General features: G+C 41.1%; 1 protein-coding gene across 1 annotated transcript; it reads right to left on the minus strand.

Moving 5' to 3' along the window:
- Positions 1–906: 906 nt before the first annotated feature.
- Positions 907–18,119, minus strand: ATMIN (ATM interactor). The gene is made up of 4 exons (XM_004690349.2): positions 17,787–18,119; positions 7,855–7,980; positions 7,135–7,334; positions 907–6,452 (listed from the first exon to the last, which is right to left on the minus strand). Exons 1-4 carry the CDS (start codon positions 18,105–18,107, stop codon positions 4,640–4,642), a joined length of 2,460 nt encoding a protein of 819 aa, XP_004690406.1. The 5' UTR covers positions 18,108–18,119; the 3' UTR covers positions 907–4,639.
- Between the last annotated feature and the right edge of the window lie 1,202 nt (positions 18,120–19,321).

The following is a 19,321-nucleotide window of genomic DNA, read 5'->3' on the forward strand; positions in this document are numbered from 1 at the left end:
TTTCCTAATTTATTGACTGAGAGTTACTGCTGATTTGTTAGGCAACTTCATGGACCTTCATTCCCTGACCTTTTTTTCGTATTATTCTTTTCTGGAATTTCCACTTCCAGACTAAACATCATGGCCCTGCAGATAAATACCATGCCAAGGTGTTAAAGAGTGAAATGAGTTTTCAAGTTCAACCTCCCAGTTCAATGCTAGTGTACATCTTCTTGAAAACTGTGTTAGAATGACTTCTGTATTCAGTGTAGTCAGTAATAAAAACCACTTTCCCTTTTCCATGGAGTCAAGAACTAGGACTTAGGAATTAGAACGAAAGAACTAAAGGACTTTTTTTTTTTTTTTTAATATGCCCCCGCTCTGCCACTGGGCAGTGCCGCTTTTGCCTTATGAAACTAGGGGATTGATACTTAAGGTTCTCCCTCATTCTGCTACTTGAGCACAGATAACTTACAGACATTACTAGAAGCTCAAAATGGTGAACATTTTTTTATGTCACGAATTTGTGATCAGGTTTGCTCCAGATCCTGTCCTCTGTAGTGTGAAATAAAACACACACACACACACACACACACACACACACACACAAACCATCTAAGTGAATAGCAGTTTGTACATTTCAGAAGCTGCTTACAGTAAAAAATCCTAATTTTTTTTTTTGCATAGGCCTTTCCCACAAACATACACTTTCTAAAGAAGGTATATATATACCTATTTTTTTTAAAGATTTATTTATTTATGCTTACAGAACGGGTACATGCAGAAGTGTGATGGGTTAAGAGGATTCACGAGAGAGAGTGGGGAACAGAACAGGCAGATGTATTGAAATACATTGCTGAGGGGAGCAGTGGGCGGGTCAGGAGAGGTCTGCCACACCATATGGTTCAGCTTCCTGGCTGGGGACTGAACTAGTGCTGCAGTGGCTTCTCAGAGCTTCATAATGTGGTGCTTTAACCCATTGTGCCTATTCTTGGGAGAGCCAAGAAGATAAAGCTTAAAGCCACCAAACTCCATACTGTACCTGTGGTTAAGCTGAGACTCCACAATCCAACTGGATTACCTCTAAGCAGAGCTTTGCCCTGTTTACACTGCTGGCATTTGGGACTGGATCCTTCTTTGTGGTGGGGGCTCTTTTGTGCAGCATAGGGTATTTAGCGGTATCTATGGACTTGATCCATTAATAACAGATGCCAATAATGGATGCCTTTAGTTGTGACAACTAATGTTTTCAGACTTTGCCAAGGGCAAAACCGATCCATTTGTGTTGGGAGTCAATAATTCTAGAATCCAATGCCTTTGCAGCAGCTTCTCTGAGAGCTTTACTTTTTTTTAAGAGGCAGAACCCTCATAGGGGTAATGTAGGAGATGGCATGCTTGCCTTACGTGAAGTGAGGTGCTCCAGGCCTAAAGGCCCAAAGGAGTCCCCATTTCTCCCTGGCCCTTCAGGAGCAGAATCTTCTGGTGGTGCCTGCCTAGGCCCATTTCAGGAGTGATCATAATAAGTGTGTTTTTCTTGGAGACAATCTCTCTTCTGGTCCATTAGCCGGTACTAATTAGAGCTGTTGGCTTTCTCTTCTCTTTTATGTGAACAAGCATCATTGTTTTGACAAGGTTATAAGACTATTCTAAGATGCTACGTTAATGTACTTACATTTAATGCCGTTATTCAGAATTCTCCACTTTCAGCAATACTTTCTTCATATTCACTGCCTGAGCCAAAACAGCATGGCTAAGAGGCAGGCAGTGCTGTGCATGACACTCCTTAGTGACTGCTGGCAAACTGATCGCCACATGTATTTATGAAAATGGCTTTTTTCTCCCATTTAGCTCAAACCACAAATCTTTCTTCCCTTTGAATGAAACAATTTCTCTCCTTTTTTAAACCTGAAAGCAGGCATGAACTTGAAGACATACTACAGAGTAGTCTTATTTGTGGCAAGACAGCAGGCTTATGACTATCCACTGAGCCTCTAAGTATGAGAGAATTGTTAAAAGAGTTTCATATGTTTTAATCTGTATGTACTTTGAAGGAAACTAGAAAGCCAACATTTAATCTGGGATAAATACCACTGATTCTGATATTGCTCATGACTCTGTAGGTTGTATTAGAGGCTATGCCAGTTAGAAAATACTCCTTGGAATCAGTATTTGATGAGCAGGCTTTAACTAGAATTAAGTCATTCTAAAATTGAGGGCATAAAAGGATTACACGAAAAGATCACTGTCATTTGCCTATTAATAAAACAATTCATCTTCCCAAATATCAATAGGCTGACATTAATATATTTCCTCCTGGTTATAATTAGTTTCAAAACTTACTCAGCACCTTTTAGGGAAGTCCATAAAAATTTATTTTCCCTCTATTTCAGGGGGATCAGAAGCACACATTGTTTTGGCTTTCTTGAAAATCAGAGACTGAGTAAAGTACTATTCATTTTCTAGCCCTCTAATAGCTGCCCCAGAGCCAGAGTCAATCGAATACAAAGAATAAAAGGCACCCCCATTACAAAAATCATCACATTCCATTGGAATAATGGAGTAATTTCCTTTGAATAAATTTTCCAAAACTTAAGATACTAAGTTTTTTTTTTTTAATCAAGATTAAAAACTTACTTCTACATAGCAACTTTGATAATGGGTGTCTTCATTTTATATGGTGCAAACTGTGAGCATATTTTCATGAACAAAGGAAAAGCCATAATGAAAATAGCACAATCACTTCATTGTGTGAGCTTGTAAAAGATAAGGTAACAAAGTCACACTATTAAAGTTGAAAAGTCTGCAAAAAAGGTAGAATTCTCACTTCTCTTTAATTACTGAATTTGTTTTTACAAATAATCTTAGAACAATTCAAAGGAAGCCAAGGTTTAGGTGGGAAACACTTCTTAACTTGTACATGAACTATTACATGCTCCATTTTTCTGTTAACTTAAGGTCTGATTAACACTGTCACAGAAACATTTTTTTTTGTTTGTTTAAGCCATAGATCACTGCAGTTATGTCTACAAAAAACAATAAACAAACATGCATTGCTCCTTTATCAGGGGACTTAGATGTTTGAACATTAAGGCAGTGATGATTCTACAACAATGAAATTCTAAGTTAAGGCTTTATGTTTTAAAACCCATAATAATAGGCAACTGTGACCAAAGCAAACTGTGACCAAAGTTTACTTGCCCAGGATGTTTTTTATCCATTACCAACAATCCTATGGGGATAAGAATTAGTAGCAACACCAGCAATTCACTCTGATGAATTATTAGTTCTCTTATTAGCTTTTATTTTGAGGATTTAGCCTTCAGCAGCACACATGTATGTCAGAACATATTTTGTAAACTTAGAAAACATATAGGCCACACTGATTCTTATTTGCCTGAAAGTTGGCCAACAATCAAAAATTCAAGATCTTCCAAACACAGACTGCGCCCCCCCCACCTCAAAGAAAACCTGACCCTGCTCCCATCGTTAAACCTAGCGGTTCTTGATGAGTGAATATGTCTTTACCTTGTCTTCTTTGAAGATGACTGGCATTACTCTCTCCAAACAAAGTAACAAAATACCATAATTTAGGCAAATCTGTAATTGCTATCCTCAAGGCACAAATAATATCCTTGCTAGACCAACATTTTCTTCACAGAAAAGATGAGAAGTGGATGAAAAACAGTCACTTTAAATAACTGTAGATTGCACACTTACCCTAGCAAGCTATTACAGTGTGAAGTATAGAAATTTAGGGGGGCTGCCCTTTTCTTTCTCAGCTATATAAAAAAGTGACAAAGCTGAGATCCAGCCTCTGAGTGCTCTTAACAGCAGTCCCAGAGTAACTTGGTCTACTGCAGAGCAGGAGAGCTGGCTGCTGGGCGTGTTCCAGTACGAACAGGCACTATTCCACAATTCTGCCTCTTCACGGTGGGGTGATTTACTGTGTAGGTGAGAAGGGTCACTATTTACACTAAGTGTACACTGCTGTCTGTTAGCAATGATTTCACAGCCAACACATCTCTTGTGAGGCAAGTACTATACACATACAATGATAACAGTCATCGTTATATAGTGAAGGGATGGCACGGACTGCTGGGAAATTGTTTCAAAAGCTAAAGACAGCTGTAGTTAATTCTTTCGTGTCTTCAAATCAGAAAAGAGATGTCATAGCAGATGAAGGTGCAGGCTGACCGAGTTCCAGCCCCTCTGAGCTCTGGTGTTATAATCAGCAAGGGTCACATCAGATGGCATTAGATGTTACTATCAGGAAGCAGGAACTTCTAATAAGTACTGTCAAAAATACTTCAGTTGCAACTTAAGTGCAGAACAGACTACAATTTTTTAAAAGAATTGAAAAGTTTGTATTCCTTTACCCAGTAAGCTTGGCTTCATCTAAACGGCTAGATGGGCTTTAAAGATGTGAAATTTTTCTTTTTTTCAAATATAGGACAACTGGCTGTGAAAGGACAAATGTAGGCAACACAAAAACAATTATTTTTATATCAGTATCTTACACTTTATAATACACTCACATTTATACACAGATTTCATGTTTACAAGTACAAAAGGCAATGAACAGCAATGAATTGAAGCAACTGTATCATCAACTACATTCAAGAGTGAACACTGCTCTAGAAGCAATCTGTAAACTCCACTGTTAGAAGTTGGAAACCGTGTGCAGTTCTGCACATGTCTGGGTTTCTACTGAGCTAAACTGAGATTCCATCGTGTTCCAGGCCAAATCAGCTAGAAGAAAGTCATCCATTGCTGTTTGGGTTTCATTGCTGGTGAAGAACAAGCTCCCCAGCGTTTCAAAGCCAGAACTCATGGTCTGTGTTTCAGTACTGTTCAACTGAACTTTGCTTTCGAGAGCAGGTACATTTTTAGCAGCGGAGACTCCTTCTGTTTGGGTCTCTGTATCAGAAGAATCAGTACTCATGGAGAAGCTGGAGTGTTTCAAAATACTCCCCAGAGGCAGATGAGGACTACTGTCTAAAAAGAAGTTCAAGTCTGTCTGTGTCTGTGTGTCAAACATCTCAAGGCCTAAGAAGTTAGAATTTCCCCTACAGCTGTAGGATGGGGCAGAAGTGTCGGCAAGTAAGAAGTCAGTTTGGGTCTCTATGTCCAGTGATTCCAAGGCTGGCTCTGTGGTCATGGCGCCAAGCTCACTTGCTTCAGTTTGAGTCTGAATATTGGAGGCCGAAAAGAACTCTTCAATATCAAAATCAATTGCAGGGTTCTGGGTAGGACCAGATGGGAGCTGGGTGTCTGACCCAGTATTTGTGTCAGACAAAAGACTGCGATTGTCTAATGTCTGTGTAGGCAGATTACTTGACAAGATGTTTTCTAAATCACTGAATAAGTCTATGGTTTGGGTCTGATTATCTGTCATGTTCTGTGAAGGAAGCATATTATTCTGTGCACTGAAGTTTATAATCGCTGCAGATTTCTCAATATCTTGATTTAAAGTCTTAGGGTCGTTCTGAGGTACCAAACTGTGAGTTCCAGTCTCTGCTACTAAGCTGTTGTTTATGATATTGTCTGTAGAGACACCATATGATGAATGGACAGTCTCAAAAATGTCTCCACACATTACAGCTTGGTCCATCTGAACCCGGTCATCAGCTGGACTTTGTAGTCCACTGGTTTGAGTTTCTCTGGAGACCCCACTTGACTGGAGACAAGCATCTATAAACATATCCGTCTGAGCAGCTATAGTTGAAGTTACCTTAGAATTGGGCAAAAATGTTTGTGTTTGAACACTAATAGGAAGGGACACTTGAGACCCAAAAGTCAAGTCAGTTTGAGAACAAGATGATACAGAGGAATCAGGGCTAGCCCACTGTGAAGAAGGTATAAAGTGTTGGGAGGCATAAGAAAGATCTGTCTGGACATTGATTGAAGAAATGCTGTTCTTTTGACATGCATTCCCTAGTTCTTGTAAAGGATCAGACAGACTTTTACCCAAGTTTACTTGAACACCTGTACTAATCGGCTCAACAGCAACAGGGGTTACAATTTTTGAAAGAGGGAGGCTCTCCTTCAGAGAGCAAGTGTCTGAATCCAGGCCAAGGAACAGGGTTCCTACTGACAAGGGAAGTAAGTGCACAGCACCTGGGGCCGAGCCCTGATGATCAACACCTAACACCACAGGCTGGGCTGAGGGGTCAGCTGTAGGCACAAAGACGGGCATAGGAGAAAACTGCATCACTGGCAGTTTAACCAAGGCCACTTTGGGCTTTGGTAGAAGCAACTTCTGAGGATATCTTGGTGGTGTTGTAAGAGTCTGCTTTCTGGCATTAGAGCTGCAGGAGTCTTCAAAAGAAGCAACTAGCTTGATTTCTGAGGTTTCCAGTTCCTGAGTGTCTGTTCTTGGGGTTGGTTGGTTGTTCAATGTCTCAAGGGTCTTACTGGACAACTTCTGGTTGTGCAGGTAGTTTTCCATTTTCCTTTTCTTACTAGGTGGATCCCTAAAATCAATGACAAGTAAATGTGAAAAACAGTGTAAAATTACAGCTTTCCTTAACCCTGGAATTATCTTTTTTACGTACAATGTTATTGTCAACATCAACAACAGAAGTCAGATTCAACTGAGTGAAGAGAAGTCTCTTCTGGAAACCTTTGAGAACTGGGTCTACTGTATAGTCAGAAATATGCAAACAGATAAGGAAGCATAGCATTTTTAAAATAAGCTCTAAGTGGACAAAAAAAAAGCTCTAAGTGCTAAAACTCAACTGAGATTTGTAAGTATATGAAAGCTAACATATTATATAATACAACTGTCATCATGTCTAAAGCAGGAAGCTATTATGCCAAATATAAATTTGACCTTTAAAATGAAGTACAGCTTCATGATTAAACTTACTCTTCAACAATCAAACATCTCTCTAAAAGAAAATGCAGAAAGTTGAAATTTTCAAATGGGAGAATAAGGGGTCCTCAAAAGGAATGGTAGAAATGAAAAGGAGAAAAACTGGGTCAAGAAGATGTGGAGCCTTTGCTAGTACTGCTACTATTCTGAAACGTTTCTTCTTCTGCATCACCCGTTTCTCCATTCTCCTTTTCTCCTATAGCAATGATTCCCTCCAGGAAGTCTTGCTGGAAACTCTTCTCATAGCTGGTGACTTGGGGACCCTTAGTTTTCCCCTTTACCTGTGCTCTGCGGGGATTTCATGGCCAGTTCGGTAGATGTGGGACTGCAATGCAGTTCTACTGGCATAGGGACAGCCACATGTACACTGGAAAGTCTTGCCACAGTCCTCTGCGTGTCTTTTCAAGTCCCACTCAGTGCCATAGGAATTGCTGCACTTACTACATTTATGCTTCTTCTCAGCATGCATTTTCATAAAGTGCTAGGAAGAACACAAAAGGAACTAAACTGAGAATTGTAACTTCTCTGAACATTCAAAAGCTGTCAACGTACCCCAATTAGAATGATGTTCATACCTAACAGAACAGTCCACATCAAAACCAGACAAACTGGAGTTTATAATATGCCTATTCTCCCCATTATGTTTACTTTGTGAAAACAGAGGTGGTTTTGGAAACAATTCAAGATATCTACCCAACATTTAAGTTGTGATCTACTGAGTAGTCGCTAGAAAGTCTTTATAATGCCTTTGCAGGCATAGAGATTCACACAGAATATGTGTAAGCACATTTTCTCATTCTTTACTTTGGTGTCTTCTCACCAAACCCACTCCAGGACATCTCTCCAGAATAAGCCTCCTCCTCTGTCACCTGTCTCACACCCATTCACTTTCCCCATGGGGAGGCTCGGCTCTTTGATAGCTGTGTTCACATGCAGCTTTCTGTCATTTAGTCAGAACACTATTTTGTACTTAGAGAACTACGTGAAGGGGAATAAAATACCTGTTTTACGAGAGAAAATTGAGAAAATGGCCTGTCAGGACCTCTGGGGCATCCTTCAATTGGACAACAGTAGAATTTCGGTACTGTTTTCAAATCTTTCCTTATTGTTGGATTTACTATGCCATCCTGCAAAAGAAAAAATACTTTGAATTATTTCCAAAAAACAATAAAACAGGCTGGGGAGAGAAACAAGGAACAATAGAAGGTGAGCATAAGGTCGTCTTTGTTTGCGTGACAGGAATGTTCTGAAATTACTGTAGAGATGGTTGTATATTTATTAAACACTGAATTATTCACTTAAAATGGGTAAATATTAGAATGTGAACTACAGTTCAATAAATCTGCTCAATTTTTAAAACTTTTTAAGAATTATGTCCTTTTCTTTACAGCCGCTCCTTCTTAATATAAAATCTCTGCCCTAAAAGCTAGAATTTGTAAGTGCATCATGTTGACACGGCTCAAGATTTTGGTGTCATCCCTATGTCTTCCCTTCTATCCCAATCTTAGTGTCTTAGAGCCTGAAAAAGTCTTCCTCTGACTATGATCTAGGCCATCCAATATTATTGTGGCTTTCTCTGATCTGGTATCACATTGCCCCTAAACTGGCTAAAGCTACATTACACAATGGTTACAAAGCAGTCTGAATGCAGACAAGGTATGAAATGTATTACCATTATAATGGCAAATACAAGATAGCTTTTATTACAGTGTCAGGCACACTAAATATATATATGTTTGCACATATATAAACTCATATAGTCTTCATAATCCTTTGATATTAAATTTGTGATAGACTTTTTGGTGGGAATTTAAAAAATACTGTTTAGTTAATTAAGCTTGAAGAGCTTTCTTATTGCTCTGAGGAGTCCTGATGACCTCCAATATAATTCTTGACTCTGGCCCCTACCATTTGGCCCCAAAGGAGGTTGAGGGGTGAGGTGATGTACCTCTCTTCAGTCACTGGAACAAAAGGAATGGTGTTTGGGCCTCTGCTGCTGGTGCTCTCTAGTATTCTGATGGGAAAGGATTCATTACTTTTGGAACATGCCCCCTCTTCTCTATCATCAGTGTATATCTGGAAAAGTGAAGTTAATAATCAAGTGGCTATGACTCCCTTTTGCTCTCAAACTGGGCATCAAGAAGAACATGTAGATCCTGTTAGGTCAGTGTTCCAATAATTTAGAAAGGGAAAGAAGCTATTCTTGTTTGATATTTAAACAGTACAATTCAGCTTTCATTGCTATCAATTATCAATTGCATTTACTTAATATAAATGGTCTCCTAAATAATTTCTTCCTTTTCTAATATGAAGTCTGATACAGAAAATTATTTGTATGTATCACCTACTGCTGTCAAAAATGTATGTAGAATCAACTCCTTCCACTTAGCATTATAACCATAGCATTTACTATTCACTTGTACCCTCTCAGCCCAAGATTCTTCACACTTCTAATTCCACCTTCCATGCCCATCTCTGAATGACTGTCCTTTTATCCCTCTCAAATGGTATTCATTTTCCAATTATAAAACCACATAATTTGGGGAGCACAACTTGACACTTTCATGTGTGCCCATGCTTCACCTCCAAAACTCCAGTGCTACTGTCTGATCACTTTCCCTTCCCCACCCTAACAATCAGTATATTTTTAGAGTCTAAGAATTATTTTTGCTCTATTTTGCCAGTTTGTTTTCTGTGGTTACTTATATTCCACAAATGAGTGAGATCATCCATTAACTTTCACTTTCTGACATTTCACTTAGCCTCACCAGCTCAAGATCCATCCAAAAAGCATGACTTCATTTTTATAAGCAGCTGAGTACTATTCTATTAATTCCATAATTTAGTATAATTATGTGTAATTCCACTGAGTATAACTCCATAATTTCTTTATTCAGTCACCTGTTGGTTCCATGTCTTGGTTATTGTGAATAATGTACTAATTGAGTATAGGGATACATAAATTAGTGCTTTCAAGTTGGTAAACACTTAGAATAGAACTGCTGGATCACATAGTATGTCCATTTTTATTTTCTGGAGAAATCATAACATTTTCCACAGTGGCTGTACCAAATTACATTCCCACCAATAGTAGATGAGTGTTTTTCTCCATATCCTTGCCAACACTTGTCTCCAGTCTTTTGATGTAGGTCATTCTCAAAGGTGAGGTGATATCCTAATTATATAAAATCCCCTTCTTTTTCCTCAATGCTTGGTGCCTAACAAAATACACCTCTATAATCTGTATTATTTATTCTAGAATTTACAGTTATATATATATATAACATATATATATATATAAATTATCCAAAGGTATGCAATCCTATTTGTTCCTGTTCTACTAGTTAGCAGTCTGATGTTAATTTATCTGCTTATCCAGTCAAAGAGTCAGAGGGATGGGGGTATTTTTGCCCTGCACTCATACAAAACTGACTTTAGCTAATCGCATCTAGTCACATTAAATAGTGTTCCAAAGTCTGACTGAAATGCTGTTCTTGTTAAAACACTGGCAAGTGCTAGCTTTAGTAAACTGAGATTGCATCTCAGTACCAAACTCATCCCATTCACCAGTTTGTCTAGCATTTGTTTATTACTTAAAAACTTTTTTTTTTCCTGGCTAGTGTTACTGGTGAGAGAAAATGAAATGTAGGGATACTACTTAGTTACGTACCTAGAAGATGGCACCCTTTTCTGTTCTAGATTATCTAATATTCTGTAAACTCTGCCCACAGGTTACCATAAAATTCATGTTTGCCTCTAATATATCTTCAGTTCTACTCAGCAATGCTTTTATTATCCCTTAGGCTTACTATCATATTCCCATACACTTGTTCATTTCATTTTTTAAATAGTTTTTTTTATATAGTTTATTTTTTACATCATTTTGTGTCTTTTCCCATCTGAGTTGTAATCCCCGTGGGCTTCCCATCACCAAATCACCTGTGTGCCATCACCATAGTCCAGTGTACTCCCTCCCTCCACCGTTTTTGATCCCATTCCCTAATCCACCCCATAAAATGTCTCTGGTACATAGCTGTTCATTATTATTATTATTTTCTCGCCTTGTCCTTTATACTCCTGCTATGAGTGAAACCATCCAGTATTTTTCCTTTTCTTTCTGGCTTATTTCACTAAGCATGATCTTTTCCAGCTCCATCCATGTTGCTGCAAAAGGCATGTGTCTTATTATTACTTTTTAAAGATTTATTTATTTATGCATTTAGAATGGGGGTACAGGCCAGAGGTGCAGGGGTAGTGAGAGGACTCATCAGAGACAGAGGAGCAGAACAGACAGACTGACAAAGTATACTGCTGAGGGGAGCAGCGAGTGGGTCAGGAAGGTCTGCTGTGCCATGTGAGTAACCTCCAGGGCAGGGATCGAACTCATACTGCAGTGGCTTTAGCTTCTTAGTGCTGTGTTTTAACCCACTGAGCTACCAGGTAGGGCCCAAAAGGCATGTGTTTTAAATAGTTATTTTTAAGAGAAGTTTTAGGTTCATAACAAATAGATCAAAAATGTAGAGTTCCCATATACCCCCTTGTCCCCAATAATTTTCCACTATCAATATCCTAAACCAGAGGGTGTATTTATTACAAATGATGACCCTACAGTTGATACACCATTACTACCCCAAGTTCATACTTAGATATTAAGAGTTCATTCTTGTTGTGGTACACTCTGTAAGTCTGGAGAAATATATTAGTGACAGACACCATCATTATAGTATCAGAGAGTATTTTCACTGCCCTAAAAATGCTCTAAGTTCCATCCTTCCACCTAACCCTTCTAGATGAATTGTAGCCATTTTGGATCAGCTTCTTTCATTTGGTATATGTATCTAAATTTTTCCCTATCTTTTCATGGCTTGATGGTTTATTTCTCCCTTGGGTTGAATAATATTCTATTATCCTATGTATATATTAAATTTATTTGTCCATTCACCTACCAAAGGATATCTTGGCTGTTTCAAGTTTTGGCAAAGATTTACTTCTCTTTAAAATGTTTCCTACCGGCCCTCCCTCGTGGCGCAGCGGGTTAAAGCACTGCACTGAGAAGCTTAAGCCACTTCCACATGAGTTCGATCCCCGCCCCCCAAGGAGATCCACATGGCGAGGCAGACCTTTCCTGTCCCGCCCGCTGCTCCCCTTAACAGTGTACTTCATTGATCTGCCTGTTCTGCTCCTCACTCTGTCTCTGGTGAATCCTCTCACCCTCTGCATCTCTGGCCTGTACCCCAGTTCTGTATGAATAAATAAATCTAAAAAAAAAAAAAGTTTCCTACCACCTTTTTACTTTCTCTTCTCCAATGCTACCATCAGTAGTTCAGGTCCTCCTGATTTTATCATTAACCCCTTAACTAATTCTAGACCTGTAATCTCTTAGTCATTCTCACTTGGCCAGATTCATATTTCTAGAATATATCTTTGATCACATCAGTATCTCAAACATTTTCAACACCACTCCATTACTTTCCAAGTCTAAATTTCTTTCCCCTGGGACATTCAAAGCCCTCAACTATGCATATAACTTCAAACTACCTTTCTCTTCTGTCCTTTCTGTGTTATCCTAACAGAATAATTGAAGTACACCAAATCTTTCCAAGGGAAGGAATATATTAGTATCTTCAGTTGCATTTGGTAATGCTTGAACAGAGTAAATGTGCAATTAAAACTTGTGGCATTATACAGTGTTCAAGTCATCTAAGCCAAAACTGTATCATGCACCAGGATAAGATACTAAAAACAGTAATAAACAATCAAACTGAACAATAATAATCCTTTGTTGACGTTTCGTAGACATGGCAACAACATAAAACTACTTCTTGTTTTCTGATATTTGACTTAGCCTTCCCCACTACTACCTCTCCATCTCAGTTCCAGGGTCTTTCCCCCATTTTCACCCTTAGATAAAAAGTCCAAATAGCTCAAACAGCTGAGATGAGAATAAGAGGAATGACAAATGGTAATGACACAAAATAAAATGTGAACTGCAGTGAGAAAGTGATGGTTTTGTTCTGAAGTTCTACATATATCCAAAACTCAAGTCTACAGAACTTTCTGTACTTTATCTTTTTATCTATATGAAAAAAAAATGTACACAGAGCACTTAATTTCGTGTGTTTTTTGGGGTGCATGTGTATAAAACTTTGTTAGGTAAAAAAATTTTCATAAAATGTTCCTGAAACATTTTAAAGAAAATAATTAGAAAAAGAACCTGGGAAGAAATATTTGGAAAACAATATGGGCAGGGGAAGTAAACATGGAGAAGAGGAGAAAATAAGAGGACAAAATGGAGGGAAGGCCAAAAGAACTGTAAGGTTCCTGGAACTTTAACAGGGAGTTGCCTAGGAAAAGGGATGTTTCCAGGTTCCAGGTTCCACCCTCTAGAGGAAGATGGAGCTGAGCAGGGAGAAATGGAGCAAGGAAACCTGAGAAGGAAGCAAGCAGGATGGAGCCAGGAGACCTGAGGAGGCACACAGAACAGAGACGACACATGTGAAGAAGCGGCTCTTGCTTCTTGGCCCTGGACTGGGTGAAACAGATGTGGATGAGAGACCTGTGGAGAGGTTAAAAGTGGCAGCTTTTATCTTGATTTTGCTCTCTTCCATCCAGACTTGTCTGGCTGTTTCTTACCCTTTTCTATGAGCCCCTGCTGGAAGGTGCTTTAGACTTGTGGTGGGCTTTCAGGTCTTGCTTTGGCCCAATCCCTTTTGAGAGGATGGGTAACTTCAGGATTTAGGAACTATATTCTTTGTCTTTTCTATTCTGTTTACTGAATGTACTAAAGTTCCTTTCCATTAAAGGTCTTATATGTTTTGTCTTGATGAAGCAGATGGCAGAACCTATTTAAAACGGGCAGGTTTGGGGGGAATCTAGGGTTCCCCTCTCCCTGCCCTGTAACATATTAAGGCATTATAGTCACTCTAGCACCTGACTACCTTCACAGAAAAAAAAACACCCAAGAAGAAAACTAGTTTATTTTGTTGTCTTCCATTGTAAATCTAACATTAGAAGTCTTTGCACAATACTCTTATGGAAGACAGCCACTTCCCTTACCTTAGAAACAAACATGCAAATAAGAACACTTCTTGTCTATTAAAAGCAAACCCTTGGGCTGAAGATAACACAAAAACATCTAAGCCATGTGAGAGTCTGCTAATCCTAAGCGGCCTGTTGGGCCATCATTTTGTTACCTGCAGTTCTGCATTCCTACATAAGGTCAGAACTGCCCTTCAGAAACCAGCCAGTCAGTCATAGGAGCCAAACCTTACTTACAAGGTGCCTTTCAAATCTAGAACAGAAAGCTTGATCACTTTGAGAATGGTATGCATCCTGAGGTATGGCTGGGAACACTCTGGGAGGCTGAGGACTGATGTATGACCAGAAGGCAATCAGTGGAATGCCTTGTTGATTAGATTAGAATCATGGCCCAGGGTCTTAGATATGGTTTTGATTACAACACTTGACCATAAAGTAGATAATTATCTGGTCACAAACTCCTGTCCCCCAAAGCCCTACATGACAAAAACATATATTTCAGTTTCACCCATACTTTTCTCCTTGTCCTCCTACCCCACTTACCTGATGCTGTGTGATTATACTAACTGAGACCTTGCTCTTCAGCAGCATCCTGCAGTATGTAGCCTGCTTCACAACTCCCCGTTTCTTTATCAGTGTGGTGTTACCTGATGCAACAGTCATGTTTTAAAACTATAGATGTTGCTGGATAATGGCCTGCCTGTCCCTTTTTACTATTTTCAAATACAAGGAATAATAGAATTTCTATTAAGAAATCAATATTGGGCCCTCCCTGGTCGTGCAATGGATTGAAGCGCAGTACTATGAAAGCTGTCCATGAATTTGGTCCCCCAGCCAGGGAGCTGACCGGCATGGCACAGCAGACCTGTGTTGTCTCGCCCACTGCTCCCCTCAGTAGTGTATTTCAGCACATATGCCTTTTCTGTTCCCTACTGTCTGGTGAATCCTTTAACCCCTTCTCCTCTGGCCTGTACCACATTTACTCCTATTCTTCCTCCCCCAGAGTCACCAGCTTTCCTTTTTTTTCATGTAGCTAAGGCTACACTAGGGTGTTTCCAGACTTCCTTATAGGAAATGGACTACAGACCTGTATTTTAAAACAAAAAGGCACCTTGTACCCTCTACCTTATAATTCAATTTCAACACTTTTAACCATCTTTCAGAAGAGTTTGCTAATCATTCACATTAGAAAGGGAATATTTGAGCTTTCCTGTCCCCCTTGTTTTTTTTTTTTAACCACTGACTTGCACACCTGGTAACCATGTCTCACAAAACTGAGGAAATCAAGGGATTACTTCTCACAGCCAGGTGAAAGAATACAAAATACAAGATCAAGAAAAACAATGATAGGGTTATGTTTAAAGTTCATTGCCATAAATACTTTTTGTACTTGGGTAGAAGGCAGAGAAAACTGAAGCAATTCCTGCTCCTGGATTTGGCAATAAAGGTACTGAAATGAACTCGATGTACTGATTTTAATGGTATTAAGAATTTTTAAATTCTTTTAAAAAAAGATTTATTTATTTATGCATACAAGAACTGGGGTACAGGCCAGAGGTGCAAAAAGGTGAGAGGATTCACCAGATACAGAATGGGGAACAGAATAGGCAGATTGACTGAAACACACTGCTAAGGGGAGGGTGGGGTGGGAGAGAGGTCTGCGGCACCATGTGTGGGCCACCTCCTTGGTGGGGAATAGAACACTACTTCAATAGCTGCCAATAACTTCATAGTGCTGAGACTTAACCCCTTGTGCCATCAGGAAGGCCCATGAGTTTTTTGATTCTTAAAAACAAAAAGAGAGAAGTGAGTGTTTGGTTCGTAGTAGGATATATTGTGAAGAATGAATGAAAACTAGATAGCAATACATAGGAAAAAGAATATAAGACTTTATCATAACTTAGAAAATATTAAAACAAGGAAAGAAATCTGAACATTGCAAGAAATTAACAAGCAAATGAAATATTAAATTAATCTGCTAAGCTGATTCACTCAGGACTAGCTTCTGGTAGAAAAGGGGCTGCACATTCAACTGGTACTGGAGTCTCTCTGGTCTGAACACACCAACTTCAAAAATACCTGGAGTCCCTAATACTTGTCTCTAGGCCTCTTCCTTATTAGTACCTCATGTGTCAGGACGAATTTTTAAATCGAAGAGCACTTCTACTCAGATTTATCACCTGATGTGCCACCCTAAGGATGTTGCTGCTGCTCTGTCACACAAGTGACTCTGGCTAAGGAAAAAAAATCCCCCTTCTACCAAGATGGCAGATGCTCCATGGCTATTTTGCACTGTCGTTCGAAAGGCAGAACAAGGCAGGAATGTTTGAAGGGGCTGTAGGGGATTTCTTTAATTCTTATTTTGACAATGTAGTATGTCTGTTTTTGTGTTCAATGATCTCAGTTCAGAAAGGATCCTGACTGCACAGCAATTCCAGATAAAAGCAGCATCCACACTGCTAAGAAGTGCCTGTTAAGAGTAACACTCAAACCAACTACAAGGGGGGTCCAGGTCCAGCAGGCTTAGAGTATAGTCTGCCTTTGCTGTTTATCAGTGAGGGGATGAAACTGAAGGTGGGTGATGGCTGTTGTATATGGGCTAAAAAGAAGGTGTGGGGGGGGGGTTGCCAAGGGATTAGGTTGTAAATTCCTACAAATAATTCCTCCAGTTCATCCACTCAAGTCAAAATATAATTAAGACAAGGAAAGAGTTAAAATTTGGTATGAAAGAGAAACAGACTGAAGAGCATTCGCACAGTTACTGCACTTGCATTCTGGAAGAAACACAAACTATTCTGAGGAAAATATCAGCCCCTCCTCAGCTTACCTCCAGGTACATTTCCTGATTGGGGTCCCTGATCCTCTGGGAAAATTCGGTTGCATCTTTGTTTAGTTGGTGCTAAAAGGGAACCTCAAACTTTTTGCTGTTACTCTGATCAAAATCCTGTTCGGGAAGTTAGGCAAGGAGAATTTACCTTAAGGACAGCGAGAACATGCACCACTCTAGGTAATTTACATTGACTCCTGAAATCACTTAAGAGCATAAAGCCTGCCACATATTCACAACATCGCTTTCAATAATGAGCTTTGGGATTTTTGTCACAGTTGACACAGCCTCTAAGAGGAGGCAGAGGGCAACTTCTTATTGTAATCCTTGAGAAATTACGGTGTAATAGGTCTGGGTGGGGTCGGACATCTTTTACTAGGCTTTCCAGAGATGCAGATTGACGGCTGGAGATCACCGCCCGCGTTACCTAACGTGGAAGGGCCGTTCGGACGGTTGTCACGTTATTACACGGCGTCCCCTCCGACAGAAGTTCCACGGGGGGAATTTCCCTCAGCGACACCTTGAAACTTGCAACTGCCGGAGCCTGGCCAAAGCCGCAGCTCTCTAACGACCGACAGGACCCAGAGGCCCGAGGGAGGTAACCGTGGGTGTGGTGGAAGGCACACAGGCGTCAGAACCAGAGACCGGGTTTAAATCCCAGCACACTCGGGTTGCGTAATGTTTCTCATCAGCAGAAAGCGAAGCATACGTCCCTCACAGAACGCAGTAGATAAATGTGTAAAATGCCTGCGCCGTGAAGTAAGCGGCCCGGAGTGCTGGATCGTCCGAGCCTGACAGCGGGGTGGCATGACACAGGGTTTCCATTATTACGCGCTCCGGCGTGTGGGCTACCACTTTCCCCAGCCGGGACTCCCCGCTTCGTTTCGTCTGTCCGAGGCGCCGCAGCCCCCGCGAGGCCGGCCCGGGTGGGGGTCGCCTTCCAACCCCCGCGCCTCCCGCCCTCGGCAGCGCCATCCCGGTAGCGCGACCCCGCGCCCCGGCCCCCGAGATTTGTCGGGGCGCTTCGTGGGCGCCAGGCCCGGAGGCGTCGTCCCCGCGTCGGCTCACCTGCAGACGGTGGCTCTTGACCAGGTGCATGTTGAGCGCGGGGCTGTTGGGCAGGATCTTGCCGCAGCCGCGCACGGTGCACAGGATGTTGGTCCGCACCGCCCGGGACAGCTCGCTCACCGACGGCTGGATCAGCTCCCGGGCCGGAGGTGCCGGACTCGTGGGCGGCTGCTGCCTCCCGGTCGTGGGTCGAGGGCGGCTACCCCTCAGCCGTCCGGGAGGCTCCCACCGGCCCGAGGCGGCGGCGGCCGGCGAGACAGCCGAGGCGCCCGAGGCCACAGCCGCGGGCCCCGCCGCCGCCGCCGCCTCAGAAGCCGCCATGGCTCCCACTCCTCAGCCGTGCCGAGCTCGTAGGTCCCGCCTCCTGCCGCAGCCACTTCCGGCAGGGGCGGGGCTGGTCGACTCATTAGCATCCGGCGGCGGCCTCGGCGCCCCCTACTGGTCAGGAAGGGAACGCCTGCAGAGAACCCCGGCCAGGTGAAGCCGGCCGGTTGCAAAACTTGACCTGGGTTCCGGTGACAGGCTAAAGGCACTGGTACTGCTGATTCTTTCTCCTCCTAGGAACTTAAATAGCTGATAGAAGAAAAAGGACTGTGCTCAGGCACTTCCCAATTTTTTAAAACAACCTAAGTGTTCAAGGTCGGGAGAGGCAATGGTACATTCATTACGTTATCATTTATTACAGCGGGGGAGGGGTACACTTCTCATTGCACCTCTTTTTGTCCTTAAAACGTTAGCGGGTACATACTGTAAGTTTATCCCCATTTTGCTGAGAAGTAACTTATCCTGGGTCATATTATACAAGTGAAATGATTGCTGTATTCATTTTAGGGAGGCTAGATTTACTTAAATATTAAAAGCTGAAAATGGATAATGCATAAGAAATAAAAATACTTAGCCCAGTGCCTGCCACATATGAGTGTTCATTTTTGGAGATCCTACCAAATGTGCAGTAAATTCCTTTGGCTGCATAGGACCTGCGTCTGGATTTACTACTCTATTCCCAAGGCTTAATTTGAATGCAGTGTCTCTGGAGCATCAAACACACGTGTTCTTATCTCCTTAAGCTGGAGCCTCTGTCTGGGAGGGCTGCAGGATCCAGCCTCAGTGATGCTACTATAGGATGCATAATACAATTGTGACTTTTCTATTCTGGCTCCAGTTGTATATCCTTCTAAGCACCAGGGAGGTCTGATAGCCCGGGGACTTGCAAGGACTCTGTGTAGACCTAAGAAAGGCAGTAGGGAACCAAAGAGCTATTGTGTGTGTGCACACAGGACAGGTACTCTAAACAACTATGATGGTTGGCAAGGAAATTAACATTACTAAGTCCTTTGGACTCAGTGTCTCATTCTGAAATAACTAATCTGCCATGAGTGAATTAAATCTAAAATGTATTTTATATATCTATAATATATAGATAATACTATTATATCTAAAACACTGTTTAGCCACATTATACATCTGTATTTTGTTTTAAGATTTATTTATTTATACATACATAACTGGGTTGTATAGGCCAAAGGTGCAGGGGC

The sequence above is a fragment of the Condylura cristata genome, unplaced genomic scaffold, assembly GCF_000260355.1.
Source record: "Condylura cristata isolate star-nosed mole 26May11 unplaced genomic scaffold, ConCri1.0 scaffold00028, whole genome shotgun sequence".
NCBI classification, from domain to species: Eukaryota; Metazoa; Chordata; class Mammalia; order Eulipotyphla; family Talpidae; genus Condylura; species Condylura cristata.

Excerpts from the sequence above, each read along its gene's own strand:
- ATMIN (XM_004690349.2), bottom strand. The coding sequence starts at position 18,107 with ATGGCGGCTTCTGAGGCGGCGGCGGCGGCGGGGCCCGCGGCTGTGGCC. Across the intron at positions 7,335-7,854 it reads AATTTTCTCTCGTAAAACAG|CACTTTATGAAAATGCATGC; the intron begins GTATTTTATTCC and ends TGTTCTTCCTAG. Across the intron at positions 6,453-7,134 it reads GAAATCCCCGCAGAGCACAG|GGATCCACCTAGTAAGAAAA; the intron begins GTAAAGGGGAAA and ends CATTGATTTTAG.